The sequence below is a fragment of the Ranitomeya imitator genome, chromosome 1 (genome assembly GCF_032444005.1).
Source record: "Ranitomeya imitator isolate aRanImi1 chromosome 1, aRanImi1.pri, whole genome shotgun sequence".
NCBI classification, from domain to species: Eukaryota; Metazoa; Chordata; class Amphibia; order Anura; family Dendrobatidae; genus Ranitomeya; species Ranitomeya imitator.
The window spans coordinates 958,605,864-958,620,723 of record NC_091282.1 but is presented as its reverse complement, the minus strand read 5'-3'; the positions used below and the strand labels follow the sequence as shown (position 1 = coordinate 958,620,723).

Below are 14,860 nucleotides of genomic sequence, written 5' to 3'. Positions count from 1 at the left end.
GGCGGTCTGCAACCGTCATGTCCACTAACTCCTTCAGCTGTGCGGCCATCAAGCGATTAGTTTCGTGCTGTGCGGCAGTGGCCTGCTGCTGTACGGCAGTGGACTGTACTAAGGCTTTCACCACGTCTTCCATGCTGTCGCCTGTGCCACGGTATGCCCGCGTTCTCCACCACAATGTGACAAAACACTCCGGGATCGCCTTTGCTGGGGTCAAAGGTCACGTGGTTTGTGCATTGAATTTCTGAGGCGTACAGCAGGTTTCCAAGTAGGCTGACCTCAGGTCAGATTTATTAAAGTGAAAGCAACACAGAAAAACAAAACATAAAAATAAATCCTAGCCTGTCCGGCACTAACTAAACAAACACGTTGCTAACTTAACAACTGGGGGGCTTCTCCCACCCAGCTAACATCGCACAATTCTTGAGCAAAGCTCTCACTCACGTTTGTCTCACACATACAGGCAATCTGTGTGCCCCAGGCAGACGCTGGAAACCCCCAGCTGGTCATCTTTTATTCCTGCAATCATTAACCCATTAGCACCCTGAAGATACTGAGTGGCCTAATTCACATAGGACAAACACCTGGGCGAGATATACCTGCCTCCAACTACCACACCAGCATGAGTCTTACAGGACACTATAGCTGACAATTTGCTGCATCAGCCATGATCAGTGTTGGCACCGTCCATATCTGTTTAACCCCTTAGATGCTGCTGTCAATAATGACTACATCATATAAATGGTTAATTGTTGTGAATTCTGCTTTTGGGCTCCCTCCGGTGGTTGTAGGTGGTAATGCAGTTGTCCCTGGCCTGCAGTCCTGGACAGGTGTATCTGCTGATTGCAATTCTGACTGGGGTATTTAGGTTTGCAGGACTCATTAGTCCTTTCCAGTTGTCAATGTTTCTTGGGAAGTGTTGGATCCCTGTCTGGCTTCTCCTGCTTAGCTGCCAATTCAGCAAAGATAAGTGTTTGTTTCTTTTTCTATGGCACACAAGCTGTGTGCTTGTTTTTTTATTGTATTCCTGCTCTGGGTGTAGGAGTCTCTGGAGTTGCAGATATACGTTCCACGTCTTTAGTTAGATGGAGGAATTTTTTGTATTTTCTGCTGTGGATATTTTTGGAAGGGTTTTAATACTGACCGCACAGGACTCTGTTCTATCCTTTCCTATTTTAGCTAGAGTGGCCTCTTGTGCTAAATCCTGTTTTCTGCCTGAGTTTGTCTTTCCTCTCCTACTCACAGCCAATATTTGTGGGGGGCTGCCTATCCTTTGGGGCTCTGCTCTGAGGCAAGATAGTATTCCTATGTCCATCTATAGGGGTATCTAGTCCTCCGGCTGTGACGAGGTGTCTAGGATTTGTTAGGCACACCCCACGGCTACTTCTAGTTGCAGTGTTAAGATCAGGATTTGCGGTCAGTATAGTTACCACCTACTCCAGTGAGAGTTTTCATGCTGCTCCAAGGTCACCGGATCATAACAGTTAATAGAATGTGAGGGCTGCCTATTTATCCCCATTGGCACCCTGAGATCATGATTGTGTGGTCCTGATGTTTGCCATGGCAATTCACGGCCAAAGAGCGGCCTTAGAGTCTGCCGGCTACAGCGGCCTGTTAAAAAATCACCGACATTTAGGTGGTAAAAATCAACTTTTTCATTCATGTCATGCCACTTTGCATTAATTCCTGAAAAGCACCTGAAGGGTTAATAAACTACCCAACAGCAGTTTTCAGTATGTCAGGGGGTGCTGGTGTTAAAATGGTATCAGTTTTAGGTTTTCCAATATATGGGACCCCTAAAGTGACTTCAAACCTGGATAGGCCCCTAAAAAAAACTAATTTTGTACATTTCCTTGAAAAAATGAAAAACTACTGCTACATTTGTAAACCTCCTAAAATGCTAATAAAATAACATTTTACAAATGGTGCTGATGTAAAGCCGACATGAGGGAAATGTTATTTATCAATGTTTTGCTGTGGTATAGCTATCTGAATTAAAGGGATAATCATGCAAAGTTTGAAAATTGCTAACTTTTTTACATTTTTGTCAAATTTCTGATTTTTTTTTATAAATAAACACAAAACATATCAACATAAATTGACCATTTTCATAAAGTATAATGTGTCACGAAAAAACAATCTCAAAATCACTGGAATTTGTTGAAGCGTTCCAGAATTTTTACCACATAAAGTGACACTGGTCAGATTTGTTAAAGTTGGCGCTGTCACTAAGGGGTTAACCTTCATCTTACAGCAGTTATTATAGCCTTATTAAAGGGAACCTGTCACCCCGTTTTTTCAAGATGATATAAAAATAGCGCTAAATAGGGGCAGAGCTGTGCTTTACATTAGTGTATTTTTGGAGCCTTTATTCCCCACCTATGCTGCCGAAATACCTTTGTAAAGTCGCCATTTTGGGCTGTCACTCACGCTGGTCTGGTCATATGGGCGTGGTGACAGGAAAATGGCGTGCGCAGATGGAGATCGCGGCGGCCATTTTCCTGAAGCCGAGATGCGAACTCGGCTTCAGGAAAATGGCCGCCGCGATCTTCATCTACGCACGCGTGGCATCCCGTGGCCATTTTCCTGAAGCCCCGGGAAGCCGAGAAGTACCATCTGCACACACGCGGCCTCACAAAGATGGCCGCGCCCACCGATAAACCGCGGAATAGCGCAGATCGCGCACTTTTCCTTCACCTGCGCACTGGATTCGCCTGTTGGGCATGCGCACACCACTACGCCACCAACGGAGATGTGGGGGAGAAACAGCGCTGTCACCACGCCCATATGACCAGACTAGCGTGAGTGACAGCCCAAAACGGTGACTTTACAAAGGTATTTCGGCAGCATAGGTGGGGAATAAAGGCTCCAAAAATACACTAATTTAAAGCACAGCTCTGCCCCTATTTAGCGCTATTTTTATATCATCTTGAAAAAACAGGGTGACAGGTTCCCTTTAATATTTTGATTATTTCATTGTGCTACAGGGGATCCACAGAGCATATTTATTATGAGGGGTTTCTATGTCACTTGTTTGGTTTAATTTCCCTGGGTCCTGTATATGAGTTACAATGATAGCATTATTCATCTATTTGCCCGACAGGGTTGGTCATCCTAATTGCGGTTGATCATGCCTCGTGTCATGTTTTTGACTTTTTGTTTTTATTCATTGTTTTGGTGTAGTTGATACTTAATAAAATATTTTCTATTTTATCATGTCTGGCGATCCCTATTTATATAGTTTGTCTTTTGTTTTTTGTACATCTCTAGCTATTATGTCAGAGAGCAGACAGAGTGTGCAAGAACACCAAGCCGTCTGTGCTCCATTATCTGTCCTGTACAATATGATTGTATGCATATATCTGAAGAAACAAAATAATTCAACAGTGATTGGCGCCAAGAACTAAACCTTTTATGCACCTTTCTATAGATATTTGCTCTCTCATTTGCTGCATAGTTTATTACTTATTTATTATGCTTTGCTTATATAGCGCTAACTTATTCCGCAGCGCTTTACAGACATTATCATCACTGTCCCCGATGGGGCTCACAATCTAAATTCCCTATCAGTATGTCTTTAGAAAGTGGAAGGAAGCCGGAGAATCCACAGGAGACCCACGCAAACATGGGGAGAACATACAAGCTCACTGCAGATGTTGTCCTTGGTGGGATTTGAACCCAGGACCCCAGCGCTGCTTAATTACCGTAATAATCCTGCATATTTAGACAAAATTGCATTGATTCCATTGAAACCTAAGATATGAAGTTACTTACGGTTCTGTGGAGGATATCCAAACTGCGGGGGCTGACCTGGCATCTGTGGCGGAAATGAAGGATGTACATTTATTCCATCTTGCATATTGGGATGAGGTAAGAGAGGCTCAGAGCTAAAGCCATTAAAACTGCTGGTTGTCACTGGAGGTGAATGGAGGCCAGGAGGCATGTGACTAGTCTGAGGCGGATAACTGCCCAACATATTTGGGGTAGGAGGCCCATGAGGGCTGCTGGATCCAGGAGGACCTGTGTTTACGGTGAAAGCAGTAGATGTAAAAGAGGAAACTACACCCTACAAATTAACAAATCCCTTATCAGACACACATACACAGTGGTAAGCATAAACCCCTAATATATCCTTGGAGATGCACCCAAAGGATTTTTCACACTGTAAATGTTTGGTTGCATTCCAAGCCAGGACCCCGATGCTAGCCCTCAGTCAGTATGGTGTCCCAGAGCGTTAGTGTGAATTACACAAGTTTTATACAGATGTTGTATGTCAATGTCAAAGACATTTTTAAGCTATTTTATTAGGAAATACCAACACTATTAAAAATGTTAGGGGAAAAAAACTTAAAGGGAATCTGTCACCAGGTTTTTGTTACCTAATCTGTAAGCATCATAATGTAGGGACAAAAAACTCTAATTCCAGTGATGTGTACGTTACTAGGCTGCTTGCTCTAGTTTTTATTTTAAATATATTTACCGTATATACTCGAGTATAAGCCGAGATTTTCAGCCCATTTTTTTAGGCTGAAAGTGCCCCTCTCGGCTTATACTCGAGCCACAGTCCCAGGAGGGGGGGCGGCCAGGGAGGCGGATCGGCGGCTGTGACATACTAACCAGCTCCTGGTGAGGTCCCTGCATCTCCGATGGTCTCCGGGCGCTGACAGCTTCCTCCAGCGTTGAGCGGTCACATGGTACCGCTCATTACAGTAATGAATATGGACTCGACTCCACTCCCATAGGGGTGGAGCCGCATATTCATAACTGTAATGAGAGGTAACTGTGACCGCTCAAAGCTGAAAGAAGCTGTCAGCGCCCGGAGAACCAGGGGCCGCGCCAGGAGCAGGTGAGTATAATGGGGAGAGGGAGCACTGCATGATATTCACCTGTCCCACGTTCCGGGCACCGCTCCGTCTTCCGCGTCCTCTGCAGTGACGCTCAGGTCAGAGGGCGCAATTATGTGGTTAGTCCGCGCCCTCTGCCTGAACGTTAGTGCAGAGGTGAATATTGCAAGTGTCGGGGGCCTGAGCGACGAGAGGCGAGTATGTGATTTTTTTTTTTTTTTTTTTTTTAATCGCAGCAACAGCATATGGGGCAAATATCTCTATGGGGCAAATATCTCTATGGGGCATCTCATGGGGCCCTTATTAACCTTTATGCAGTACTGTATGGGGCAATTGTGTCTATGGAGCATCTTATGGGGCCATTGGTAACCTTTGAGCAGCATTATATGGGGCATATTTTAATATGGAGCATCTTATGGTGCCCATCATGAACTGAATGGAGCATCTTATGGGGCCCATCATAAACTGTATGGAGCATCTTATGCGGCCCATCATAAACTGTATGGAGCATTATATGGGGCTCCTGATTCAATATGGATATTCAAAAACACTTAACCTACTGATATCTCAATGAATTTTACTTTTATTGGTACCTAGGGCAGAGCAAAGTTTTGCAGTGCGCAGGTGTTGAGAAAGGTCAGAGAGGCCCGGCACATGCGCACTGCAATACTTTGCTCTGCCCTCGACAGGACAGAGAAGTACGTCTGCGCAGGAGCGCTGTGCCGAGGAGACTGTGTGGATGACGAAGGGACGTGTCATCCACACAAAGCAAGCAGGAGGACGGGGATCGTAATAAGCTGGGAGGCACCGGACCAAGACCAGTGACGCCCATCGGACCGGACCGCCCCGCAGGTGAGTATAATAAAAGTTATTTTTCTTCTCTTGCAGGTCGGGTTGGGGGCAGATATACAGTATTATAGAATGCTGTATATAAGCATTGAAAGGTTATGGCTGTATCTCTAATCGGCCAAACCTGGTGACAGGTTCACTTTAAGACACTAGTGAGTTGTTGATTGGACATCAAATTATCTATTTGGGCTAGAGATGTTTGGTGATGGTATGAGTCTTTACTTTGAAGCATAAGCTATTGTCCATTTTGCTGCTAAGAAAGTTTGTACTCAGGGTGGGTGACTGGATGATCTGTGGTGGAACAGAAAGAGATCTCTTATTGTGGGGAACAAAAAATGGCTCAAGCCAATTTATATACACGAGATTAGTGGGATATCCAGGGACTATATGTCCTATACTTGTAGAGACCATGTACCAGGACTTTGTAAGCAGACAACATCTAATTAGCATTTATAGAACAGGAAGAAATCACATTCTTCTAAATCACATTCGGCTAAATAAGATTAAAATAGATAAATCTCCGGGTCCGGATGGCATACACCCACGAGTACTAAAAGAACTAAGTAATGTAATAGATAAACCATTATTTCTCATTTTTAGGGACTCTATAGCGACAGGGTCTGTTCCGCAGGATTGGCGCATAGCAAATGTGGTGCCAATATTCAAAAAGGGCTCTAAAAGTGAACCTGGAAATTATAGGCCAGTAAGTCTAACCTCTGTTGTTGGTAAAATATTTGAAGGGTTTCTGAGGGATGTTATTCTGGATTATCTCAATGAGAATAACTGTTTAACTCCATATCAGCATGGGTTTATGAGAAATCGCTCCTGTCAAACCAATCTAATCAGTTTTTATGAAGAGGTAAGCTATAGGCTGGACCACGGTGAGTCATTGGACGTGGTATATCTCGATTTTTCCAAAGCGTTTGATACCGTGCCGCACAAGAGGTTGGTACACAAAATGAGAATGCTTGGTCTGGGGGAAAATGTGTGTAAATGGGTTAATAACTGGCTTAGTGATAGAAAGCAGAGGGTGGTTATAAATGGTATAGTCTCTAACTGGTTCGCTGTGACCAGTGGGGTACCGCAGGGGTCAGTATTGGGACCTGTTCTCTTCAACATATTCATTAATGATCTGGTAGAAGGTTTACACAGTAAAATATCGATATTTGCAGATGATACAAAACTATGTAACATAGTAACATAGTAACATAGTTAGTAAGGCCGAAAAAAGACATTTGTCCATCCAGTTCAGCCTATATTCCATCATAATAAATACCCAGATCTACGTCCTTCTACAGAACCTAATAATTGTATGATACAATATTGCTCTGCTCCAGGAAGACATCCAGGCCTCTCTTGAACCCCTCGACTGAGTTCGCCATCACCACCTCCTCAGGCAAGCAATTCCAGATTCTCACTGCCCTAACAGTAAAGAATCCTCTTCTATGTTGGTGGAAAAACCTTCTCTCCTCCAGACGCAAAGAATGCCCCCTTGTGCCCGTCACCTTCCTTGGTATGTAAAGCAGTTAATACAAGAGAAGAGAGTATTCTGCTACAGATGGATCTGGATAAGTTGGAAACTTGGGCTGAAAGGTGGCAGATGAGGTTTAACAATGATAAATGTAAGGTTATACACATGGGAAGAAGGAATCAATATCACCATTACACACTAAATGGGAAACCACTGGGTAAATCTGACAGGGAGAAGGACTTGGGGATCCTAGTTAATGATAAACTTACCTGGAGCAGCCAGTGCCAGGCAGCAGCTGCCAAGGCAAACAGGATCATGGGGTGCATTAAAAGAGGTCTGGATACACAGGATGAGAGCATTATACTGCCTCTGTACAAATCCCTAGTTAGACCGCACATGGAGTACTGTGTCCAGTTTTGGGCACCGGTGCTCAGGAAGGATATAATGGAACTAGAGAGAGTACAAAGGAGGGCAACAAAATTAATAAAGGGGATGGGAGAACTACAATACCCAGATAGATTAGCGAAATTAGGATTATTTAGTCTAGAAAAAAGACGACTGAGGGGCGATCTAATAACCATGTATAAGTATATAAGGGGACAATACAAATATCTCGCTGAGGATCTGTTTATACCAAAGAAGGTGACGGGCACAAGGGGGCATTCTTTGCGTCTGGAGGAGAGAAGGTTTTTCCACCAACATAGAAGAGGATTCTTTACTGTTAGGGCAGTGAGAATCTGGAATTGCTTGCCTGAGGAGGTGGTGATGGCGAACTCAGTCGAGGGGTTCAAGAGAGGCCTGGATGTCTTCCTGGAGCAGAACAATATTGTATCATACAATTAGGTTCTGTAGAAGGACGTAGATCTGGGGATTTATTATGATGGAATATAGGCTGAACTGGATGGACAAATGTCTTTTTTCGGCCTTACTAACTATGTTACTATGTTACTATGTTACATTCCATGCATTATTCCAGAAAGCTATATTGCATGTGCCCACCAAGTCTGCCACCCATTTAATAACATAGTTATGTACCGTGTGGTGAGGAATGCTATTTAACAAGGAATATTAAGTCTCTGGAGTGAAGAGATCACTTACAAATAATGTGGATGTACCTAAAGGGTTCAGACTGGACAGATACTTTCACATAAAGTACTGGCTATCAAGTTATCTGTAATGTTCAGAAAAAGCCATCCAGTATTTCTTAGAACCTTAAAAGAGATAAAGCCCGAGGAACAAAAGAACTGATGAGTAGCCCCAAGCTATGATAAAGAGGTCTAGTGGTCTATATCAGGCAGGAAAACTCTACTGTGATATAGGGACTGAAGAAGGTGAAGGGATTCGCATATTGCCTGACAACATAACTGAATCCCTTCAGGTGTGGATGGAGTGGTAGTTGATCATGCGCAGAGACACTCAATTAATTTTATCAGGAGTGCCAAAAACCAGCCAAGTACAGCTCTTGGCTATCTCTGGGGGGACTACTAAGAATGGATGCAGTGGCAGGGTACAAGAACGGCGTTTAAAAAGTGAGATGTAAGCAGTTCTGCAGTTGTTTTTCCAGCCTGTGAATAAGACATTATACTGTACACTAATGTTACACGATAGACATATCATGAGCTCAAAACGCGCTCACACCTAAAGTTCATAGTTTTCTGGATGGCATTTGGGACAAACACCATATCGGTACATTCCCAGTCGCATTTTTACTACAACAGAAGGCAGAGCTGCAGAGTCACAGATCTGACATGACACATATTGCCCAGTGTGGGGACATGGGGGTCAGCGGGTGCCCTAGTCCTCTAGGCGAAACCACAAGGACCAGGGATCATCCCTCCGAACGTCCGCTCTCCTATCCCCGTGGGCATAATGCTACTCAGACAACACAGGGTGAAGGTGAAACAGTGTGGCAATACCTTATTGACTAACAAAACTGGCAAATCACAAATAGGACAGTAACAGCAAAATACCCATGATTGCAATTTTGCATTGAGTTTCACCATTCCGCTGTCTCGCCAGAATAAAAGCAGCTGTGACCTCAGAGCTTCCAGTACCGACTACCCCACCTGTGGCAGAGGAGGTAACGACAAGCATAGTAAGATGAACGTCCATTGAGGTACAAGGCCAGTTGATCGGAAGGTCACAACCTGGATTCTCCAAACATCTCCATGGAGCCAGGTGACCAGTGGGTCCAAATCCTGACTACCCCAAACGTATCCATGGGGCTCAGTTGACCAGTGGGTCCGAATCCTGACTACCCCAAATGTATCCATGGTTCAGTGATGGTCAATGGAGCAGATCTGTAGTCTTTCAGCTGGGGCTGTAGTCCGCTTAGATGGCATCCTGTAGAATGTCAAATTTGTGTCCCTCGTGATGGAACCATGATGTCTTGGCTGCTATCTTGTAAAGAGCCTCTGGTTCTTTTGGATGTTTGGATATCTTGGCTGAATCTGTCTAATTATATCTCACAGAGGCATATATCATCTTTTTATAGTTAACACCTGTCCTTTAAGCCAGCATCCAGAGGTCAAGAGAAAGATGTGATTATGTTAACTCGCATTGTTTGATTATTTATAGTTCATCCTTCATTGTTTGCAAGTCAATAAACTGGCTATCCTGGACAATGTGGAATCAACATATCAGCAAACATCACTGTTCAATTAACCTGTGTCTGTTATCTAGGATACCAGCACAATATGCTACAAAAAAGTCAGCTTACAAGTCAATATTACAGGCTTATACGAACAAGAAGTCTGTGTTTTCTTGACCGACAGAAAGAAACTGTCACAAGTTTACCGCGAAAGAGAGGAGCCAGAAGACCGCAGCGTCTGATTTCTCCTACTCCTCCACTGATTAGAAGCACTTCACTTTCATATTAAATGGTGTAAATTTCTTTTAACAGTGCAGGGGTCAATCTGCCCAGTTGAGAGCTCCTGGAAGCTTTCCTGAGTTAAGGCTCTCAGCTATGCATTGCTAGTTACTTGCATCTCCTATATAAGCTGGGTCCTGGCTAACATTCATTGTCAGAGATAGCTTTTGCTGCATGGCTGGAGGTTGTTGGTGGTTGTTATTGGAGAAGGTATTTGGAGGATTTATCTGTGATTGTTCCTAGGTTTTGAGTGTGTGATAATTCCCTTTCTTCTCCTACTTTGGTTTAACCTCATCCTTTATTTCCTGAAGTTTACCTCTATTGTTTATGTGTATATTTGTATGATTGGTATTTTCCTTTATCCCTGTTCGTATCACAATGTTAGTCTGGTTGGTGTATTACAGTTAATTACTACTCTCTTCTCTGGGTGGGGAAAAGGTACAGACTGAATGTGGAGGAGCTAAGGCAAGATACGTGGCCCCAGCGTCTTCACCATCAGAAGTAATCGGGGAACAGGGCGAGCTAGAGCGTCCCTAGCGTTAGGGACAGGGAAAGAGCCTCTGGTCCTGCTGACACCCGACAACAGAGTCGTGACAGAAACACAAATTCAAAAGTCAACATATAGATAACAGTCTATTCCTCCTGGGTTACTGAAAATAGACATCTGGTTAATTTAGACAGAATGCTGTATCGTCACACCCAGTGTATGCTAATATACCTCAGTCATGAAATGGCATGCAGCCTAAAGGAAGACAGAGCATTGATAATAAAAACGTAATATTACTAAACATAACAATTACCATATCCTCCAAGTTGCATACTGTTTAATTGGTTGGTCATCTGATGGACTGGTGCTGGAGGAGCATTGTTAAAAGGTGTGGAAGATTGACCAAACGAAGGGTAGGAATGAGATGCATTACTGGTGGCTGGAGGACCTGGATGCCTGAAAAAAATGTAAATGAGTACACAGAATTGCAGGCTCCATATAAGACTGTATTTAATCATTGTCCACATTACCTTTGAACAAGGTTTCCAGGTGTATTCTGTCCATTATAATAGTTATTCTGAGTAGGAGATGGGGAGTTCAAGGAAACTGGAGATGCAAGTTGTGCACCAGGCTTCAGACCAGCTACAGAAACATACACAAGACGTGTTTTACAAACCAGTAAGGACCAGCAGATAGAAGTGAATCTTGTAACAACTTTTTGCCATTGTAGGTTAACTATTTAGCAAATTATTTAGAATACTGTATACAGTTTTTGAAGCCTATACTTCAAAGACTTATCAGATTTAATCCAAAGCACCTAAAAGATGTAAGTAGTATGAAATAAAATGGACCTCATCTTCTATACAGACTTTTGTGCCTTCACTCCCCTTCTGCCTCCTACTTCTTACTCCTAACTTATTTATACCTTATACTAGCTAAAAAGTAGAAGACAGAAGAAAGAGGGATTGCAAAAAAATAAAAATTTAGGTCTGCCCAATGAACTGTGTACATAAAATAGTAATGGTATGGGCAGACGATCAGTAAACGCTGCAGGTTGGACGCTGCGTACTTGTGCAGCGGGTTGGACGCTGCTTACTTGTGCAGTGTCCAGATGTTACAGCATAGTGGAAGGGATTTCAAGAATTACCATGCCCACTATGCGTTCACAGACTCTAGCGGCTCACCTGTGGAGATGGACATGCGGCGCATCTTTCCAGACCACAGCATGTCAATTTTTCTTGCGGAAACACTAGTTTCCGCAAGTGAAGTTTCGCCAATAGAATGTATTGAATGCGGTGAATCCACATGGTTGAGTGATCACATGCGGATTCACCTGCACTTAGGGCAGTCTCACACGTCCAGATAATTCCGGTCCCGGAAAAATCGGAACCGGAATTATCGGTGTCCGTGTGCCGCTGCGTTTCTGTGGCACATCAGTGTGGCACACGTGCGGCACACACGTGCCGCCCGTGTGCCCACTGGGTACCACACGCACCGTGCTGGGTACCACACATACCAGCATCTGGTGCTGAAGCCACGATTCATATCTTCCCTGCAGCAGCGTTTGCTGTAGAGAAGATATGAATAATTGTGTTTAAAATAAAGATCTATGTGCGCTCCCCCCATCCCCCGCTGTTCTGAAAATACTCACCCGGCTCGCTCCCTCGCCGGCGCTGCTTCCTGTTCTGGCCGCATCTTCTCCTGTATGCGGTCACGTGGGGCCGCTCATTTACAGTAATGAATATGCGGCTCCACCCCTATGGAAGGTGGAGCCGCATATTCATGACTGTAATCGGCGGCACCACGTGACCGTTGATGCAGTAGAAGATGCAGCCAGAACAGGAAGCAGCACCAGCAAGGGAGCCGGGTGAGTATTTTCAGAACAGCGGGGGATGAGGGGGGGGCGCACATAGATCTTCATTTTAAACACAATTATTCATATCTTCTCTACAGCAAACGCTGCTGCAGGGAAGATATGAATCGCGGCTTCAGCACCAGTGGGGGGGACAGCGCTTAATGTAGCGCTGTCTCCTGCACGGCACACGGACTGCACACGGACAACGTCCGTGTGCGGTACGTGTTTTACACGGACCCATTGACTTTAATGGGTCCGTGTAATACGTGCGCTCCCACGAACACTGACATGTCTCCGTGTTTGGCACACGGAGACACGGTCCGCAAAAAATCAATGACATCTGAACAGATGCATTGATTTTAATGTGTCTACATGTATCAGTGGCTCTGGTACGTGAGGAAACTGTCACCTCACGTACCGGAGCCACTGACGTGGGAAACCGGCCTTAATAAGACGGCAGAGCTTTGGACGCAGCGAAAATGGGCTGCCACTTCCAGATCGTTTGCACATACCTGAAGAAATTTTTAAATCAAGACTATTTGCAAAACTATTTGGAGGTATTTTACTTAGACCCGTGTTTTACACTACAGTCTAAAACCAATAGGAGGGGTGAGATGTACCAAGTTATTTTAAGAAGTGCACACTCCTTAAAGGCAATCTGTCACCACATTTCACCTATCTAAACTATTAATATGAGAATACAGGTTATAGACTGCGGAGGAGAATCCTACCTGTATGCTTCATATCTGATGCCTTGTTGCTGATAAATCATCTTTTATCACTTAATGTAAGTAAGCTTCTCCAGGTTTTGGAGAGGATGCTGCCTGGAAGATAACTCTGCCTCCAGAGCTTGGTTTACATGAAGGAGAGTTACCAGTGTGAGACAAGTAAGTAACACAGTACAGGAAAAATTAACCTTGGATTATTGAAAACACATTTTTTTTGCTTCTCTCTCAGTTTTGCTGTATTGCAATAATATTACAACCCTATCAGCCTGTGAGCTGGAAGTTGAAGCTGAGAGGAACCTGCAGATGTGTCAGTTATAATCACACACAGCTCTGGAGTGAGATCAGGAGAGCGGCCATTATACATCACACTGGTAACTCCCCCTTCATGTAAAATACAAGTTGTACGTTTTGGAGGCAGTTATCTTCCAGGCAACATCCTCCCCATAGCCTGGAAGAAGAAATTTACATAGTGATAAAAGATGATTTCTCAACAAGACATCTGGTATGAGACATACAGGTAGGACTATTTTCAGCAGTCTATAACCTGTATGCCTATATTAATAGTTTTCGTGGGTCAAATGAGGTGACAGATTCCCTTTATTAAATTTGGTGTGCTGCATCAATTACAGTCTGCGTGTAAGATCTCAAAATCTTTGAAGGGCATAAAGCAGCCAGAAAGCAGTGAGCCACCTTCTCTACTGCTACACCATGCCCCTTTTCTTCTCACTTTTGAAAAATGGGGAAAGGGTAAAAAGTGGTACATTTTTACACAAAATGATAGGTGACAAAATTTGGGTGTTCTTTTTTTTAATATTAACAGCAAAAAAGTGGTATTAAGATCTCGAAAATTTCCTCTTACGATACAAGCAGTTCAGACTTTGCATTTTTGTTGTGGCATGTCCATGGCACTTTGTAAAACACAATTCATGTGTATGGTACTACAGTCTTACACAAACTAGCCCTAACCCAGTGCTGTTTTAGAAAATCTCATGGTTCCACATGAATTCTCACCTGGTTGTGGTGGAGGAGATACCATGTTTGCAGCCCCAGAATGGCCATACGTCGGTGACATCACAGGTGTTCCATAACCTGGTTGAAAACCCCCCAATCCAGGCTGAGGTTGAGAGTACGGAGGAGAGGTCACATATCCTTGCTGGCTCATTATTTCATTAGCAGCTGAAATATTCTTCTGTTCTCTATAACAAAGAGAGTAACAGTATTCTGTAAATCAAAGAAAGTGTGCAAGCAAACAAGTGGCACCCCGAACATAATTACTGAATGTATACCATATGTACTGAATGCGTGAACTAGGTGGAGGAATATTTCTGCCCTTATCTGGTTGTTTGCTCCCTTAACTATTCACTGATAGCAGTAAAGATAAGAAGCAGAAATACAGTATAATACAGAAATACAGTTTCAGCTCTACCTGCAACAGAAATATATTGACGATATGGTACATTGCTACTACTAGCAGTATTAGCCATCTACAACCACTGGTTAGGGTCTATCATCTTAACACAAATCAAGTGTAATGACTCCCTAAAATAGCAGTGGAAAATGGCGACAGCTGTCAATGTATCATGCTTTATACCAGCTATGTACAGAGAAATCCCCCTTCTAAATCCAAAAAGGATCACCGTTCTGGTGCGCTGGAAGCAAGGCAGAGGTTTTGTCTCTACATGATGAAAGGGGAGGGCAGTGTGTGCTCGGAGGTAGACGTGGCAGAAGTATGAGCTTTGGACATTCCAGCACTGGAATAG

The 14,860-nt window shown here is 43.7% G+C and overlaps 1 protein-coding gene across 6 annotated transcripts in view; it reads right to left on the bottom strand.

Moving 5' to 3' along the window:
* The window catches only part of SEC24D (SEC24 homolog D, COPII coat complex component), a 155,510-nt gene that overhangs the window by 115,966 nt on the left and 24,684 nt on the right, over positions 1-14,860 (bottom strand). For 4 of the 6 annotated variants that reach the window (XM_069743752.1, XM_069743751.1, XM_069743753.1 and 1 more), the window contains 4 exons: positions 14,112-14,296; positions 11,048-11,159; positions 10,831-10,973; positions 3,772-4,017 (listed from right to left, as the gene is read on the bottom strand). In XM_069743752.1, the coding sequence (XP_069599853.1) occupies positions 3,772-4,017; positions 10,831-10,973; positions 11,048-11,159; positions 14,112-14,262 (652 nt within the window). In that variant the 5' untranslated portion in view covers positions 14,263-14,296. Of the gene's footprint in view, positions 1-3,771; positions 4,018-10,830; positions 10,974-11,047; positions 11,160-14,111; positions 14,297-14,737; positions 14,758-14,860 lie in introns of those variants that run through there. The other 2 variants (XM_069743754.1, XM_069743756.1) reach the window with 2 other exon arrangements.